General features: G+C 38.4%; 1 protein-coding gene across 1 annotated transcript in view; it reads left to right on the top strand.

Moving 5' to 3' along the window:
* Positions 1-18697, top strand: part of LOC120413050 (putative metabolite transport protein HI_1104) — a 32207-nt gene extending 13510 nt beyond the window's left edge. Inside the window, exons 2-4 of the mRNA XM_039573746.2 lie at positions 10669-10912; positions 14539-15440; positions 15511-18697. Of these exons, the coding sequence (XP_039429680.1) occupies positions 10686-10912; positions 14539-15440; positions 15511-15920 (1539 nt within the window). The 5' untranslated portion in view covers positions 10669-10685 and the 3' untranslated portion in view covers positions 15921-18697. The remainder of the gene's footprint in view (positions 1-10668; positions 10913-14538; positions 15441-15510) is intronic.
* The last annotated feature ends 1236 nt before the right edge of the window (positions 18698-19933 follow it).

Raw genomic sequence — 19933 nt, 5'->3', positions numbered from 1 at the left:
ATGCGAAAAACATCAGACAATTCCCAACAAGTGTCCTTACCTGGCGCTGGCACGCAAATCAATGTTTGCTCAAGGAAAAATGCAAAACAAATTCCACCTTATTCAAACTATTGCACCATTAGCGAGCGTCCATTTGTCACTGACTTCCCTCGTCAATTGAAGGCGCCGCGCGTAAGACGCCACTCCATTCATCGCGATTGATCACAATCGGCCGCGTGTGGCACGCACGAAACGATGAATTACATTTGATTGGCGCGATTCGCACATTTTGCAACGAGAGTCCAGTCCTGTCACGATGCCTCGTTCTCGAGTTTACAACTTTTCTCATCAATTTATGCAATTGGCGGTGCCGCCATAAGGGCACACATGAGATGCATGCGGGATTGGACTGCTAGAGGGAAGATTCTGAGAACTTAAGTTGTTTTTAAAAAGGTTGACTTGGATATTTATTATTCAAAATATTTCGTTGATTTAAAATTCAAACCTTTTTATTTACTTTGAAAATTCTGAAAAATTATAAGTTTCAAGGTAACGCAATTTAACGGTTGCAAATCTTAACCAAACGTCGATCGAAATACCTTGTTCAGTGACGTGCATTGCATAATTAATTCAAATGCTCCACTATTTGCGTATAATTGATACACATTCCTAACCATTTGGTCAAACGTGAATTGTTGCACTTGACCATCGAATTCGGCAAGGACTCGTAAATTGCAAAAAATGAAATTCCAGTGTGCTTTAAACATTCATTGAATATTATTCAACGCCCATAAAGTGGGTAAAATGGATCATGTTGGGGGGTGTCCAGGCGACATTTTCAGTCAAGTGACACGAAATTTATGGTTCACTCGCTGATATGTTGGGGAGAGCAGTTCAGTTTACTAGGGCACAATTTAATTGGATTTGCCATCAGTTTGATAATGTGAGCGCACGGTGGGAGGCTGGGAGTTTTTTCCCACAATCACCCACATCGTTATCGCTTGAGCTCGAAGTGCAAATTCGAATTAAATATGTAGCATAGTTGCATTTGATTATTGCTTGCAAAAAAATATAATGCAATTTGCAGCGTGACCTTTGGAACGCATGTTGGCGATGGAGTTTGAACGCAAAAACAGTGCAAAATGAACCCCATAAATCAGCATAACTGTGCAGTGTGTGGCGTTACTATGTTTGCATTTTCTGTGCATCAATTTGCTTGCAACTTTAAAATATAGCAAGCTTAAAATTTTTAAGACTTAATAAATTGCATGTCGAACAAATTAAACTTCAGATAATTTTCAGAGGCTGTTGAGAAACCAAAAAACCCTTCTTTAAAAGATAGTGATAATATTCTTCTAGAAAATGAGGTGGAATTTCAAAATCTCGCTCAGCAGTTCGAGAGTGCTCATAATTACAACTTAAATTTTCAGGGTCCTATTGAACATCAAATTTTAGTAAAATTTCAGAATATTGATGAGCAAAAATTTTCTTAATATTCATTTTAATACGGATCTGAATGAAATAAAATTCACTATAACAAAAAAAATTATCCCCAGGTGACTATGGTATTTTTTTTACATTTTAAGGCCGTTGCAAATATTTTTCAAGGTTTATCTAACATTTAATATTGTCTCGAAAAATCAGGAGGCAAAACAAAGGTCAAAGATCTCGTAGAGTTGAACCAGCATCCGGCTGAAAAACTCTATAATAAAGAATAAAAAAAAAAGGTCAAAGGTCTTCAGAATTTCAATTAAATTAGACGTACAAACAAATATTAAAAACTAACTTAATCCACCTACGTGGTTGGAGCCTTCCTCACTCATTACCAACAATGGCTGTACACAAATTTCATCTATTTTTTAGATCCGGCTTCCAAAAAGTACATCAATATCACTTAAGTGGCCATATCTCGAGACAGGGTTGCCAGATCTTCAATGTTTTGGACTCGTTGGAAAGGTCTTTCGATAACCTAACCAACGATGGGTCATCAACGATGGGTCGGATGATGGATCTGGACATAGTTTACATACATTTAAGTGGGATCCGGATATATGTGAAAACCCATTTTTATACATATTTTTTGAACTACTTATCGAAACTTCAATCTGTATAAAACTCTATCTGTTGGACCCTAAACCAACTCGAATGCAACAGGTTCGGGTCAAATCGGTTCTGCCAGTCCCAAGAAACATGAGCTAGTATGTTGGTCACATACATACAAACACACAAACATACACACACACATACACACAGACATTTGTTCAGTTTTCGATTCTGAGTCGATATCTATACTAGGATGTAACAAAAATGACTTTTTGGCGGGCATTCAAGGGTTTGTTCCGGAGGGCATACTAAGCTCAAATCCAAAATATGAGCTTGATTGGACGTAACAGGAGCTGGCGCTCCGCCCTTCAATTTTAAATGGGATTTAACCCGTAAAAAAAGATTTTTTTCAAAAATGTCACTTTTTGAGGCATTTTGGCCACGAATGCGTTTACCAAAAACATCACTGGCGTGTAGGCCAGATCCTTGCGCATCTTTTGGTATATATAACATTGACATTTGGAGCACCCTAAAGCTCGGTACAGGCCTTCAAAGTTTGGCATTTTTTCGAAAAATCGGCCCCGGCAAAATCAAATGGCGTCTAGGGCGTCGCGAGGCGCGACGCATATCTTTTTTGCCGGGACCGATTATTCGAAAAAATGCCAAACTTTGAAGGCCTGTACCGAGCTCCAGGGTGCTCCAAATGTCAATGTTATATATACCAAAAGATGCGCAAGGATCTGGCCTACACGCCAGTGATGTTTTTGGTAAACGCATTAATGGCCAAAAAGCCTCAAAAAGTAACATTTTTGAAAAAATCTTTTTTACGGGTTAAATCCCATTTAGGATTGAAGGGCGGAGCGCCAGCTCCTGTTACGTCCAATCAAGCTCATATTTTGGATTTGGGCTTAGTATGCCCACCGGAACAAACCCTTGAATGCCCGCCAAAAAGTCATTTTTGTTACACTCTAATGTATACATGTAGGTCGGTCTACGACGAAATTTTATACAAAGTTCATTTTTAGAGCAGGATTATAGCCTTACCTCAGTGAGGAAGGCAAAATCAGAAAATGTCAATTTACCAACAGTTTTGTTAAAAAAAAAACCTATTAGAAAAATTTCATTTTCAGTTTTCTATTATTCAAATGACGAAAATACCCTAAAAAACTTTAAATAACATTTGTACCAGCCTTATTACAAGAAGATAAGCAAACAGCCTGGATATTTTCAATTCTTATTTGAAAGAATGGAAAATTACTCTAAATGCTTCAAAAAATCAATTCATATTTTTCGGCTGTTTTTTAAAGTCATCATTCCGCTTCCCTCGACAGTTTTTGGGCCTAAAATATACCGGAACAAATTATTTCAGTAATTATAGACTACTGTGTTCGGAAAAGTGTGGCCATACGCTTGAACACCAACATATTTCTTTTTTTCCTTTGAAAAAGTTGTTCTCTGATTATTTCTCAGAAAAAAAAAAAAATGAACTCGTTGCAAAACTCGTTTTTTTTTTCAGCACTCGTCATAATTATCCAACTCAAGCATTGTGCTGAAAAAAAATATTCATTTTGCAGCTTGTTGCATAAACTACTGTTGAAATTTTGATAGTTTTAATGATTGAATAAAATCCTCATTTTTTTCCACGATAACAAGCCCCTTAAGCTGATTCATGTCCTGGATTGATCCACCTAAAACCGGTATATTTCCTACCAAGCAGGGGTCAGTGATTCTGCGACTATTTGCGCCCCCTGGGAACCCCATGATTGCTCAGATCCTACAATACACACCCGTCCCAAAGTTCCTTTCACTTTTGAGAACCGGCCAAACCTGCTTCCTCCTCCCCAGGTCTAGAGGGTGGTTTTAGCGCAGAGAACAGATTCCCCGCAACACTTCCTGGGGCTGATTGGTTTCAATTTTCAGCCCACTCAAAGTTTATGACAAGCCAAAGTTCTAGAGCCGACTTGAAATGCAACACCACTTCGGTTGAGCTGTTGTCGGACAACGTGAACTTGCAAATATGAGCATTACGAGAACTGCACTAGTTAGCACCTGTTTGGCGTGATTGAGACACACCTGCTCTGTACCACGTATAGGGAGATCCTGTATCACCCGTCCGGCATTGATATCGAGCCAACTCCAGCATCACCTGGAGGAATAATTTATTTGAGAGCAGGAAATCTACTCTATAAAGGGGGGCTACTTTTTGCTATCATCACTAAGCAGGGTTTTTTTTCTGTATTCACCGAGTGGTTGAGCGACATTCTCTAATTGCTCAATACTGCTGATTGAATCTTGGAAGCTTTTGTGTGATATAAATTTATCCGTTCGTGAACGGGTCGTCGTTTTATGATTTGCATTAATTTACGTTTTTAGGTGCAGAACGCGGTGGACTAATTGTATTCTTGTGTAGCTAGTCAAGCTGATTTAATAAAATAAACAGCCGTCAATTGGGAATGATTTACTATCCGGATCTGGTGTCGAATGGTAATGAGTGCAATGATCGATTTGTTTCCAAGTGTATTGCTGTAGGATGCTGAATGCTTCTTATGGAGTGTTTACTACCTTTCTTTTTTTGTTGTATTTTTTTAAATTGCGAAATTATGAAAGGATTATTTAGCTTCTGAAGAAGGAAGTCGAAGAATTCACCGGTGGCCATTAGTCGACCAAGTTTGTTCTAGAAAAACATTGTTCGTAGAAGCAATACCAAAAACCAAAAAATTAAGAGGAGTATTATGTAGTTAACTGATAACTACCTATCATCAATACGCTAGTCTAGCCCTCAAATCCTAATCACGACGGTCCACCGAGGCCAACTCGAGCTAAAAATCCTTCGCCAAATCCTGCCAGCTCATTCCATTTGACAGTTGAACGCCGATGGAAATGATTTCCGCATGAGGTTTGCCGCCTAATCAGTCTCAGTTTACTGCAAACAAAGTACACTTTAAGTAAGCTCGCCGCTGCTTCGCCTCCGTCGGCTCTAATATGTGTAAACAATTATAAAAATTATAACAATTCAATTCACTTGACACTGACTGGACAGTTTTGCCAGGCTGCGGTAAGATAGTATGGAGACACTTGAGACACCGATGTGATCGTTAAGTCGTTCAGTTTATACATTTAACAAATCACACTCTAATGGCTAATGGATGGTTAGTTGAGCGACTATTTACGCCCGTTTTAACTATAGCCTGCGAAATGAACTGTATGCGTTGTTAACCGGGGAATTAAGTCCACCTTCAGTCCAGCTATGCGGCGATCTGAAGTTATGAATAAAACACGCGACACTGATGCTGTTCCGGCCTGCACAATGCCAGGTGGTCAAGTGTCCAGATCGGATTTTTTTATCGCACCCGATGCCAACCACCCAGGTGTGGACGGATTGCAGCTTGATTAAGTCAGTTTAGTGTGTGTGCTCTATTTGCAAACGTGACCGTTCCCTTTAACCCTCGATTAATACATTTTTATTCAATTTCTTGAAGTCTCTAGCTTTAATTTTTCTATTATTGTTTTTTTTAATTGGTGTCAATAACTTAAAAAGTTGTAAACTAACAGGTTATCGTTATAAATAAACGCACAAAATACAATTACAAATTACAACTTAAGATACTTCAAATATAGAAAAAAAACTAAAATACTAAACGACTTCAAAGGTTCAAACATTCCTGAGTCAGATTGCTCTTGCACTTGACCAGCTAGGCTGTTAGCAATGAACTTAAAGGGTCGTTAAGTCGCGTAAATCCTGCCCAGGTGCTGTAGGTAGTAAACATTACCGTAGTGAAATATCAAGTTTCTGTGAAATCTCCACGGGTTTGGTTTCGTTCTAGTTCCAGATACGTAACGAGTGACAGGCAAAGTTTAAGAGTCGTTCCCGGTACTCTTGGGTGACAGGGTTTTGTTTTGTTTATGACTAAAAATACATTTACATTAGGGTGACAAGAAAAATTGATTTTTTTTTTTAGATCTGAAGAGATACTCCCTGGCGTGATTCTTTAGGTAAAAATAAGTAACTGTGCCAATTTTGAGCCAAATTGTTTAAGGTTTAAGGGTCGCTTTTTATCGTTGAAGTTTGTATGAGAAAAGTGTAAGATTCTTATCAAATTTGTTAAGACAAACAACTTTCTCGAAGTCCGCAAAACAATCCGAGTTAACCCTGCCGAGTTATTAGCGATTTAAAAATATGTTTTTGCTTGTGTTTTTGATTGCAAAGATTTTTTCACCAACTTTAACGGTCTATAGCGACCCTTAAACCTTAACCGATTTGACTCAAAATTGGTACATTTAATTATTGTTACCTAAAGAATCGATCCAGGGGGTATCCGTGATGACGATTTTTTTATTGTCACCCTAATATACATGTATGTGCAACTGTAAATTAAATTAAAATTTACGTTAGGTCAATTGGGTGGTCTAGAAAATGAGGTAACATATCCAAAAAATGGTGATTATCTATAACAATACAATAATTGAGCTTAAAGCACCATGCGTCTCCAGCATATTGTACTGGGAACTTATTGCGATGGAGATGCATGGTACTTTAAGTTTGATTGGTATACTGATTTTTTTTTATGGGGACCATCCATAAACCACGCGGATACTTTAGGGGAGGGGGGGGGGGTTGTTGGAGATTGTCCACGATCCATACAAAAAAGATATTTTTTTGTATGGACAATTGTCCACGGGGGGGGGGGGGGGCTGGTCCCATAACATTGAGATAAAAAAAATCGGCATGTCTGATATTTGGCACGATAAAAGAGGGGCTTTTTCCCGATATTTTGCGGGGTACGCCGAAGTATTTCACCGGGGAGTCTAGAGCAATTTTTTAAGTTTTTTTTTCGATTTTATAGAATTTTTCTTCAGAAAAGTCACTGAAAATTGATAAGTTCATCAACATATCAATCAAATTTCTTATGAATTTGAAATAAGCGATGGAAGAATCTTCACCAAAGAAAATCCTTTGACACTCATCAAGAGAAAAAAGTCGGAAGGGAACATGGGTCTCCTCTCTTGCGCACGAAAGATCGGTCAAATAATACCGAAAAAGACATCTTCCTAATTAATCGGCGGAACTACGATATTACACCGAACTTAAGTCGGTAAGTTTCTTTATGTCATGTCGGTGAAAATTTTGACGGGGACTTACACTGTTTCGCCAAACATCAGCCTGACTTGTGCCAGTACATTTGTCCGATGAAATTTTTCCAGAAAATTCACCAATTGTATGTTTAACAATACAACTCCGGATTTTTTTTTTTTTTAGATGGTCCAATAAACCAAATTTTCAGTTTTTGCTTTTTGGGTGTTTTTAAAACCGCCCTGAGTCAGGGGTAAACAATTTCGAATCAATCACACAGTAGAGAACAGTTTCCGCAATAATTATCCTGAAAGAATATCAATTTTGGGCAATATAAACAGAGATATGCTCAAAAACATGAAAATGACACAAAATATTGATGAAATTTAAAGTGAAACGAGAAAGCAGCGCCATATTGCACCACGACTTGAGTTTTTGGAATCACCTTTAGGAAAAAACTTACGGCCGTAACTTATGAAGACCTGTTTTTTTTGCAGACGCTAAATAGGTCGATAGCAAGCAACTTGTCGAGTTCAGAAATTGATTTGAACAGAAGTTGTTCAAGAACTGGCGTCCCGATTCCCCTTAAGCTTTTTTTTTTACAAATTGTGAATATTGGGACTACTGATCAGTAGGGTCACAAAAAAAAATGAAAATTTTGTACCCCCTGGCGCGACTCTTGAGGCAAAAATAAGTAACTGAGCAACTCTCTACGAAATCGGCCGATTTCGACCATTTTTATTTTTTGTATTTTTTGATTTGGCTCAAACTTTGTGGGGGCCTTCCCTATGACCAAATAAGCTATTTTGTGTCATTGGTTCACCCATACAAGTCTCCATACAATTTTGGCTGCTGTCCATACAAAAATGGTATGTAAATATTCAAACAGCTGTAACTTTTGAGTGAATTTTCTGATCAATTTGGTGTCTTCGGCAAAGTTGTAGGTGTTGTTGAGGTCAATTGAGAAAAAAATAGGCACACGGAAAAAAAAATTGCAGATTTTTTAATCAACTTTTTTTTCACGAAAACTCAATTTCCCAAAATACGTATTTTTTGATTTTCGAGATTTTTTTATATGTTTTAGGGGACTAAAATCCGCAACTTTTGAGCCATAGAGAAACATGGTCAAAAAATCTGACGCCGAGTTATGATTTTTTGAAAAAATAGTGATTTTTGGAAAAAATCGAAGTTTCATGCAAAAACAAGTTTGACATTATTTTTTAATGCAAAATTGAATTTGCAATCGAAAAGTACTTTACAGATTTTTTGATAAAGGGCTCCGTTTTCAAGATATAGCCACCTAAAGTTTGATTTTAGCGAAATATTTGCAGTTTTTCAATTTTTAAAAATAGTGGCTATGAGCGACCATTTCTAAAAATATTTTTTTTTTGAAAAGTTCAGAAAATTGTCTATAAAATTGTCTAAGAGACATTGAAGATTGAACCTCGGGTTGCTGAGATAGGGCCGCTTTAAGAAAAAGAAACACGAAAATTGAAGTTTTCTAAATCTCACCAAAACAACCCACCATTTTCTAATTTCGATATCTCAGCAACTAATGGTCCGATTTTCAATGTTAATACATGAAACATTCGTGAAATTTTCCGATCTTTTCGAAAAAAAAACTTTTGAATATTTCTAAATCAAGACTAACATTTTAAAAGGGCCAAACATTGAATATTACGCCCATTTAAAATGTTAGTCTTGATTAAAAAATTTCAAAATAATTTCACGAATGTTTCATATTTTAACATTGAAAATCGGACCACTAGTTGCTGAGATATCGACATTAGAAATTGGTGGGTTGTTTTGGTGAGACTTAGAAAACTTCAATTTTCGTGTTTCTTTTTCTTAAAGTGGCCCTATCTCAGCAACCCGAGGTCCAATCTTCAATGTCTCTTAGACAATTTTATAGCAAATTTTCTGAAATTTTTTTTCAAAAATTCATAACTCGGCGGCGGATTTTTTGACCATGTTTCTCTATGGCTCAAAAGTTGCGGATTTTTGTCCCCAAAAACATATCAAAAAATCTCGAAAATCAAAAAATACGTATTTTGGGAAATTGAGTTTTAGTGAAAAAAAAGTTGATTAAAAAATCTGCAATTTTTTTTCCGTGTACCTATTTTTTTCTCAATTGTCCTCAACAACACCTACAACTTTGCCGAAGACACCAAATTGATCAGAAAATTCACTCAAAAGTTACAGCTGTTTGAATATTTACATACCATTTTTGTATGGACAGCAGCCAAAATTGTATGGAGACTTGTATGGGTGAACCAATGACACAAAATAGCTTATTTGGTCATAGGGAAGGCCCCCACAAAGTTTGAGCCAAATCAAAAAATACAAATAAAATCCATTTCCGGTTTTGGTAGAGAATTGCTCAACTGTGCCAATTTTGAGCCAAATTTATTAAGGTTCAATGGTAGCTTTTTATGTTTAAAGTTTATTATGGGAAAAATGTACAGGGAAAAACATCGTTTCATTATTTGTCTACCAGGTGGCGCTGGTCTCTCCCAAAATTGCCCAAGTGTGAGATTCTTCTAGGAATTTTAATTCGAATTCGAATTCTTAATAAACAATGCTTTGGAAAAATAAAAATTTATGTAAACATGTTTTAAAATAGATCTTCAATTAGATTTATTTAATCAATCAATATAAGCTTCCTCTCTCTTCCGTTGAAATCGTGATTCGCGTGCCGCCAAAAACAGTCGCCATCATTCTCCATTCAACAAACTGATTTACAAACTTAATGAAGCAATAAACCGCCAATAGTTAATCGTCATGTAATCAATTGAATTTGCTGAATGCACCCAGCCAGCCGGCGCGTGAAGAGTTCGCGCCATAAACTTTCAACGGTTGTTGTCGTCGGCGACGGCGGCGCGCGTGCTCATCTGGTAGCTCCATACGGGAATTAAAATGCTCTTTACATTGCAAATCAATTCACAATCGATAAGAAGACTTACCGCTGACTGACGACAACTGTTTCGATTTCGTAATTGATGCCCTGCCCTGCTTGGTGCGCCAGGTGTGTCGTGTCATGTCACATCAGTTCCGGAATGGCATTAATAATTCATCGGTCACGATCTTCACTTTAGATGTAATTTATCGATGCATTCTGATGAATACTTTTGAAAATATGCATTGTCAGTGAATTTGGAATGTATAGGCCTGAATCAAATGGAAGCAATTGACTCAGAAATTATTTAAAAAAAATGATTTTTTTATGAAATTAACTTTGGTCTCGTAACACTGCAATAAAGTTCATTAGCTTGCACAGCTACTGAGAACGTGTGCTTAGACACGATCTAGCCATGCTTGCAGCTAGCGACCAGTAATTAAATCGTTAGTGGGCGAGTGAATCGGATCTACGCTGTGATCTCCAAGCCGACAGACTAATGCGAGTTACGCCTATTAAAAATGCTAAACAAGAAGATTCCACACCTGCGATTAGACCTAATTGAATATTATAAAACAAAAATCTGATTGTGCAATATACTTATAATTACAGCTTTGATAACACCGTGACAGCACAATGACTAATCAAATGCCTTCTATATTTACGACATCTTCCACAGATTAAGCCACTTGAAAAATGCAAACTCTCGCGGATAAGCTACGCTTCCTGTACAAACCGTACGTCCTGGCGGTGCTGACCATCGGCTACATAGCTGGCGAGCTGGGTCACTACCTGATCGGAGTAACGTCCAAAGCGACGGCCATCGAGCTGGACTATGGAGATCACGCGTGTCAGCAGAACCACACCGAAGTCGAGCGGCATCTGCTTTCGAAACAGTGTGCCGACGTTATCCTCGAGCATGAGTAAGTTCAAACCTATATTCTCCCTCTCTTTATATCTCTCCCTCGCTCTGTCTCTGGTTGAATACATAAAAGCTTTCTTAAAGAACGCGAAAGCTTTGCGTGGGAGGGAGAGCTTTTGGCGGAAAATTATTTAAGCTTTTGGTAGAAAACACAGTGATGCGGAAGGTTTAATTCATTTTTATAAATAACTGAATATGATTGATTGATTTTTTTTTTCGGTATGAAAAGCCACCTAAGCCACCTGTATTTACAATTATTTTTTAAGGTATCAGGTCAAACTCCATGCGTTGAAATTACATATTAAAGGAAAATTCTCTTATGTTTGGAAGGTTTGAGCACTCGCCTCTAACTGAGCAGTTCTCTACGGAATCGGTCTATTTTCTTTAATTTTAATTTTTGTATTTTTTAATCCGGCTGAAACTTTTTTAATGCCTTCGGTATGCCCAAAGAAGCCATTTTGCATCATTAGTTTGTCCATATAATTTTCCATACAAATTTGGCAGCTGTCCATACAAAAATGATATGTTAAAATTCAAAAATCTGTATCTTTTGAAGGAATTTTTTGATCGATTTGGTGTCTTCGGCAAAGTTGTAGGTATGGATATGGACTACACTGAAAAAAAAAGTGATACACGGTAAAAAAAATGGTGATTTTTAATTTAACTTTTTGTTACTAAAACTTGATTTGCAAAAAAAAACACTATTTTTATTTTTTGATATGATATCGACATTAGAAAATGGTGGGTTATTTGGGTGAGACTTAGAAAACATCAATTTTCCTGTTTTTTAACCTTCGCATGGCAATATCTCAGCAACTATGGGTCGTTTCAACAAAGTTCAATAAAGCAAAATATAGAGAATTTTCTCAGCTTTTCAAAAATATTTTTTTCAAAGATGGGCACTAATTTGAAAAAATGAAAAACTGCGACTATTATCAAAAAAGTTACCTAAAAATGGTTATAACTTGAAAACGGTGCACTTTATCAAAATTTAACTGAAGTACTTTTCGATTGCAAATTCGAATTTGCATCAAAAAATGAAGTTGAAAAATTTTTGCGACAAATATTTCGATTTTTTGAAAAAATCTGTATTGATTCAAAAAATCATAACTCGGTCAAAGATTTTTTGCCCATTCTGGAAATTTCTGAAAAGTTGGCATTTTATGTCCTCTAAAACATAGCAAAAAAAAAAGTGTTTTTTTGCAAATCAAGTTTTAGTGACAAAAAGTTAAATTAAAAATCACCAATTTTTTTTACCGTGTTGAATTTTTTCAGTGTAGTCCATATCCATACCTACAACTTTGCCGAAGACACCAAAAAATTCCTTCAAAAGATACAAATTTTGGAATTTTCACATATCATTTTTGTATGGACAGCTGCTAAATTTGTATGGAAAAGTGTATGGACAAACTAATATTGCAAAATGGCTTCTTTGGGCATACCGAAGGCACCAAAAAAGTTTCAGTCGGATTAAAAAATACAAAAAAAAAATTGAATGATCGAAATCTCAGAGAATTGCTCAACTTCATCCAGTTTGCGTTTTTCACTATTTAAACAACTTATTTTGTAAAACTGTTGATAGAAAATTGCTTGCCCACTTCCTATTGAGCTATTTATCACTCGATTTCAGTTGAAAACGAATTCCATTCCAATTATCCGAAGGTTTATATGGGACTTCGGGTAATCAAATCATAAATATTTTTTGTATTTTTTTATTTTCTTACTTTACCATCAAATTCGAGCTCTGCAACCCCACCCAGTCACGAAATATTCTAGCAGAACTGGTTCTGTCAGAATCCTGTTAGAATGCTGTAAGAATATCCAGTTCTGTGAGAACTCTGCTAGAAACCTGCTAGAACGCCATTTTGACCCGATTTAAAAATTCTTGATCACTTTAGAGTAGTTTAGGGGTCATATTTAAGTTCAACAATAAAAACTAAGACAACAGAAAAAATGTGATTCGATTAAAAATCCGAAGTAAAAATGTCTATGCAAGCCATATAATAAGATAGTGAAAATATTGACAACCGGAAGAGATTTTTAAACCAAATAGAATCCAAGGGACCATCGAGGAAGATATCCTTCAAGCAAGAGAAAATATTGAGGAATGAAGAGAATCGAATTATGCAGTTTGAAGGGACTGAAGAATTCATCGATAGATGGAGCAATATTGAAATCGAGAAGATCGACAGCCAAAAAAGTCGACTGTAGTTCAAAAGTTATGTATAAAAATGTGTTTTTGAATATATCCGGATGATAAGTGACCGGAAATCGATTCAAATGCGACCGTGTCGTTGGATAGGGAATGAATTTACCTTCCAAACTGGTTCAAATTTTTAAGATCAGGCAACCCTGTCTCATGATATGATCACTTAAGTGATATTTAAGTACTTTTTTGAAGCCTGATCACTAGGGTGCCCAGAATATGGAACTTTTTCTCAAAACCTTGCTCCACAAGCTGAATATTGTTCCTTGACCTATTTTAGGACTCTGGGCCAAATATGAGAAAAATCGGTCAACATTTACCCATTGATACTCGGAGGTGAAGTTTGTATGGGAAAAATCGAAAAAATGTATGGAAAACCCAATTTTCTTACGCTTTGGTCTGCAGGGTGCGCTACTTCCATCCAAATATTTCCAAAAGTGAGATTCTCATCGAAAATTTAATGTTCTACAACTTTGTAGAACATACCAAAGCTGTAAAACTCGATCCTGAAAAGTTATTAGCGATTTAAAAAAGTCATTTTTTGTATGAAAATCTTTTTTTTCACCAACTTTAGGCTCGGGTATCAATGGGTTAATCTGAACCAATTCCGCTCAAAATTTGCACAGATGCTTAAAATAACCCAAAAAACGGTTTTCCGTTTGTGGAGCAGGGGGTCATTTTTTCTGGGCACCCTACTGATCACACTTATCTGTATGAAAACAATGTCAGGATCCATCATTCTACTAATTTTTGGATAGGTATTCGAAATAACTTTCAAATGGGTCCAAAGCTTTGAAGATCTGGTAAACCTAAATAAAGTTATGACCTGGTCTGCTCGCCACGAAAAAGCCGTGTAGAGGGATGCCATTTTCTTCAAAGGCGGCGTCTGTATGTTCTAGATAAAAAGTCGGTAGGCAGTTTGTTTTTTTTATATTCATAACTTTTTTTTTAGGACCTCTTAGGTGCTGCGATCACGTTAGGGGGGTGGTTTGAATCACTCTATAAATGAGAGGAAGGCACCAACCACCTAAAGGTGGATAATGTAACGTTTTTAAAATATATTCGATTTTCTTTATAAGATTTTGTTGAAAATTGACTTCTCAATAGTTGGATTTGATTTAAAAAAAAAAACCAAATTAGATTTTCACTAAACTCTAGAAGCCGTAATTGAACATTTATTTGCTAATATGTCAACATTAGATGCACGATGGAAAATAGAGATGATAATCTCGACGTTTTTGAATGACTTTTTGTCATTTTAAACAAGTTTTAAAAACAAACCTGACCCAATTTTTTCGCTATAGTTGGGTCAAAGCTCTACCAAAAGTTGCATAAAAGCTCCCTTCAACACATGATGGAAACGCACGGTACTTTTTGATTCAGACACTTTTTTAATTTCCGTGCCTCACCTCTCATTCCAGATGCCACCAGCAGCTTCACAACGGGACGCTGTACTGCGAATGGAACTACAACGGGCTGGGCCTCGAGTACCAGCTGCTGGCCGGTCCGAGCTTCATTGCCGTGTTCACGGTGATGGGTGTCGTGTTGGGCTTCGCCGCCGATCGCTTCAACCGTGTTCGCATGTTGACGGTCTGCACGCTGGTCTTCGGGCTGGCCATCATCTTCCAGGGTACCGTCCAGGAGTACTGGCAGTTGATTCTGCTGCGTATGGTGATGGCAGCGGGGGAGGCCGGCTGCAATCCGTTGGCCACCGGAATTATGAGCGATATCTTCCCGGAGAGCAAGCGTGCGCTGGTGATGGCCATTTTCAACTGGGGAATCTATGGCGGGTATGGGATTGCTTTTCCGGTGGGTCGTTACATCACGAAGCTGGACATTTGGGGTCAGGGATGGCGCATCTGCTACTACGGAACCGGAGTGCTGGCTCTGTTGATGGCCGTTTTGACTGGGACTACGCTGAAGGAACCGGAACGGCAGAGCATCGGCGAGGAAAATGAGGCAAAGGCCAAGGTTCCGCTGGTGAAGGTGCTGATGCAGCCACGTGTTATCTTGCTTATGATTGCGGCCTCGATCCGTCACTGCGGTGGAATGACCTTCGCTTATAATGCTGATTTGTACTACAACATCTACTTCCCCGACGTGGACCTTGGCTGGTGGCTGTTTGCCGTGACGATCGGAATCGGCAGCATTGGTGTGGTGATTGGTGGAATTGTTTCCGATAAGTTTGTGGCCAAGATGGGAATCCGGTCGCGTGTTGCTTGCCTGGCCATCAGCCAGCTGATTGCCACTCCGTTCGCCTTCGGATCCGTGTACTACGAGCCACTGTGGGCAATGATCACGCTCGGAATCAGCTACTTCTTTGGTGAGTTACCACGCGTCTCCACCGACTTTAAACTTTTGAAATCTAACTCCTCATTTTTTCTCCCCTGCAGCCGAAATGTGGTTCGGAATCGTGTTCGCGGTGCTGGTAGAAATCGTCCCGCTGCAGGTCCGCTCGACCACCATCGGCGTGTTCCTGTTCGTGATGAACAACATCGGCGGCAACCTGCCCATCCTGGTCGACCCCCTGGCCAAGGCCATCGGCTACCGTGGCTCCGTCATGTTCTTCTACGCCGGATTCTACGGCCTCAGCACGATTCTGTTCTTCATCACGATGTTCTTCATGGACGGACCGGTCAAGGCGACGGCTCCGGAAGTCACCGAGCGCAACCAGGTCGAGATGGGCCACGAGAACAACACCTTCCAGCCGGACGACTTCATCAACGGCATCAACGGCGGTGCGCCCAAAACCAACGGACACAACATCCTGAACGTGAGGCCCTCGGAAAGTAGCAGACTGTAGACCAAATCGCAGTACGAATCGTAGGATTAAGGCTAGGATATTGAATGCGATGAGGACGAATCTCGCGCAGCGGAGAGCCTAAACACGGACGAAGCTCATGTTCAATTTTACAGTGGTACCTCGAAAGTTTATTTTACACAACACTTAATGTTAGGAATCTCGTGCAGGCAAGAGTGCAAGACGACGTGACTTTACGCGTAGTTGACTTTATTTATAACCGGTGATACATTAGACGTGTTTTAATTAGAGACGAACAATTCAAGCAATAAATGCAGCCATTTTAAATAAGTGTTTTTTTTTGAATTTACTCATCACAGTCCCACCATCCAGGTGCTCAGCCCAGATTCAGATCCCAAAACATTTAATTTTAAACATAAAAACTACTTTCCTTTCAATGCAATTAATCAATCGGAAAGCAGTAGATATTTCAAGTGTCCTCTTCAACTGACTGCTTGCCCGCCTGTGTATTTTAATTGGAAAGCGCATTCGCCCAGCAGAACCGCCACCCAACAATTAGCATCAATTTCCTCCCCCGCGTTTGCTTGAACTCGCCCATTCTAACGGAACCCACTTCAATCGAATCAACCGGTGGAAACCAAATAACCCTAGCCGGACACACACACATTTCCCAAACTAGAGCCAGCCTCCTCTGCAACACGAGAAAACGAGAAAGATGACCAGAAGTGGAAAACACGGGTCAAGCGGAAATCGAAAACCAAAACGACGCCGATTGCAAACCAAGAGTCAAACACGCCACGTGTGATGGATGCTGTAAAGTGGGACAGACAAACTGACGAATGATCGGAATATTTGACTTACGTCTGTTTGTCTGTGGTAGAGAGGAAACGCAAAATAAATCTGTTGCTCGCACATTTGCTACATCTGGATCGAAATGTTTTGTTTACGGTTTTTTTAGTTTTTTATTTCACTTATACGACTCAGTTTTCATTTAATAGCTTCTATCTCCAGTGAGTGTTCGGCATGGTTGATTTTTTTTTTTGTTCCATTTTCTTCTTTTGTTTTTTTTTTGTCTGCAATTTTTGCTTCATTTTACACAAAAATACTGTAATATTTCCATTTATATAGCTAATAAGAAGTACATAAATTGATTTTTTGTTTTCATGAAATTTAAATCTGCTGCTTCATCTAGAATTTTTGTTTCTTTCACTTCGCTTTGTGTTCGTGAGTGCGTGCGTGCCTTTGTGTCTGTCTGTGTCTCTTTGAGTAGTAAGTTTACAAACTAGTCGTTGGACCTTGCGGCGTGTGCAGTCCAGTTTTCGTCTCCGGTTATCAACTGTGATGCATTTGATTTTTTTGTCAGTGCTCTAATGGAAAGAAATTCATGCTTGCGAGTAAGTTTGGGGTGAGTTGTAAAGAGGCATTTTTATGCTTAGATTTCCGCTAGAGTTTGGACGTGTCATCATGTTACTATTTGACGTGATTTTTGTGGAGCTGTTGCTGAGAACTTAGTCAAACTCAGAGTGAGAGCAAGTAAAAGTTTTGAGAAATTGCCTCGGCCTTCAACGATTTTAAATCAATTGTATAGAAAAGAAGAAATCATCCAAATTGTTAATTCGTTCGTTCTGTGTGTTGAGTATGAGAATGATAATTATCTTAGTTTCGATTTTTGCAATCTAGTGACGATCGAGCCCATTTTTTGTTTTGCGAATTTCCCTAAATATTCACAAGTGTAATTTGCAGGTTATCTGAGAGAGACGATTTTATCGTTTCCCCAGAAAGATCCTGAAAGAGGTGCGTCAATCTCATTCACTCATTTATTTAATATAAGATCATTTGATTGGCTGGCAAGTCAACCAATGTCCAATGTCAACCCAGGATTATTATTTAGGGTTAATTCTAACCGGTAGATGTCTTTACCCCAACCAATCAGGGATTAGGATTTCTATAATCTAGAAGACTCTGCAATCGGGGTACTCAATTTTGACAAGTATTTCGAGGGATTACCTACTGGGTCTCTTGAAGATGTTTCTATCATAAGAACACAGTAATGTTATTTTCAAAATCACTCAAATAATGATCACAGAATTCTTTGAGTTCACAAGGCAATTAAAGTTACAACAAGCGTCTATATAGAGAAGAAAAGCAACTCGCAACATAATTTTGAGGCTAGGAATTTTGACAGGTATGATTTTCATAAAGTATTCGCCTCCTTTTCTCTCCAACAGAAAACTGGGGACAATGTAGCTGTCAAACTAGGCCAAACTGTTAAAGTCACTCACAAAATGAACTTTGAGTGATTTGAGTTCATTTCTGACGTCACGATTTTCTTCTCTAATAGGTTTTACAGCGTGACGTCACGAGCGCACACGCTCACACATTGTGACTGAGACACACGTGCAAAAAATGTTGTCAAATTTCTAACCTTAAAATTGAGTCGGCGTAAAACCTAATAGGCAAGGAAACCATGACGTAGCAAATGAACTCAAAGAACTCAGTATTCATTTTGTGAGTGCCTTTTGAGTGGTTTGACAGGTGTCGTTTTCTGGATTTTTTTTTAATTTGAATTTGCTTTCGATTGCCGAAACGTCAGAACGTCATTTTCCGTATTTTTGCCAGTGGCTTTGTCTTCTGGTCGTGTTTCTGGCCGTGTAGGTAACTGTTCTTGGTCATTCCCGTGGCCGAGTCCTTGCCGTGCTCCTGACCGTGTTTGTGTCCATGCGGTACAGAACAATCGGAACAGAATTCAAATTTTCTATGTTCCGGAATGACACCTGTCAAAAAAGTTCATTTGGTTTATTTACCTTTGAGGTTAAGTTCCAAGCTTTTCTTCTGTATAGAGGAGTAAAGCAACTCGCGACAAAATTTTGAGGCTAGGAATTTTGACAGGTATGGTTTTCATAAAGTATTCGCCTCCTTTTCACCCCCACAGAAAACTGGGTACAAAGTAGCTGTCAAACAAGGCCAAACTGTTAAAGTCACTCACAAAATGAACTTTGAGTGATTTGAGTTCATTTCTGACGTCACGGTTTTTTTTCTCTATAGAATGAGAACTCAGTATGCCCAAACGAACACAGTGTTAGAATTCAACGAAAATTGAGTAAAATTTACACAGATCTGATTTAAATTCACTCAAATCTAACAGTTGACAAAAACTAGGTATTTTCCCCTTTTTCGTAGCCGTTTTGACAGCTCCATTACTGCGCCAAAGTTCTTTGTCGTTTTGGTCATGTCTGTAACATAACAAAATCCTTTTTTTAAAAAAAAAACCTAATTTTCCCAAATTTGCACTGATTTACGAACTAAAGCTGACTGGATTGTACGTCGAACGCAACGTGGGACGCAGAACTTTGCGCCGGTCAGCATAGCTTGCCTGACATCGACCATTGCACAACGCAAACTTTGTAGAATGTCGTGCTGACAGGAAAAATAGAACTGGCGCAAAGTTCTACGTCCAACGTTGCGTTCGACGGACAATCCTGTTCTAAGGTTTAGTCCTTGGATTAGTGCAAATTTGGGAAATTAAAACACAAAGAAAAGTGCAGGTGATTATGTTACAGACATGACCATAACGACAAATCAGTTCTGTAACAGTTTTCATTATCATTTTTTTTTTCAACTTAGAACATTAGATGTACAACAACATGAACATTTAATGTACAAAACTACACAAATTTGTGTAGATGCAAGATGAGAAATCTCAAGCATGTGCGACCGTCGATAAACAACGCTGTCTTAAAATGGGAATTCATTTTGGTATGGACCGTAGTCTCTCGTCATTACTAAAGTTTAAAAGTGTTTTTTTTACTGTTTGCATTTCTTCAAAAGAGAGAGTTGTTGTAAATCATCACCGATGATCCTATCGCAAAGGAAGAAAAATCGCTGATCGAAGACGATAACGATAAGATCGTCGTTGACGACCTTGACCTACACACCAACGCCGATTTACATTGTACACACACCATTCAAACGGACAGGGGCACAGCGTTATTCCGATTAGTAGGACCATTCCAAATTGATCGCACGAGCAAGCGGAAGGACGGGAGATTCACTGA

This window comes from Culex pipiens, chromosome 3 (genome assembly GCF_016801865.2).
Source record: "Culex pipiens pallens isolate TS chromosome 3, TS_CPP_V2, whole genome shotgun sequence".
NCBI lineage: Eukaryota > Metazoa > Arthropoda > Insecta > Diptera > Culicidae > Culex > Culex pipiens.
Note: the sequence above shows the minus strand (reverse complement) of the source record. Positions and strands in the feature narration are given on the sequence as shown.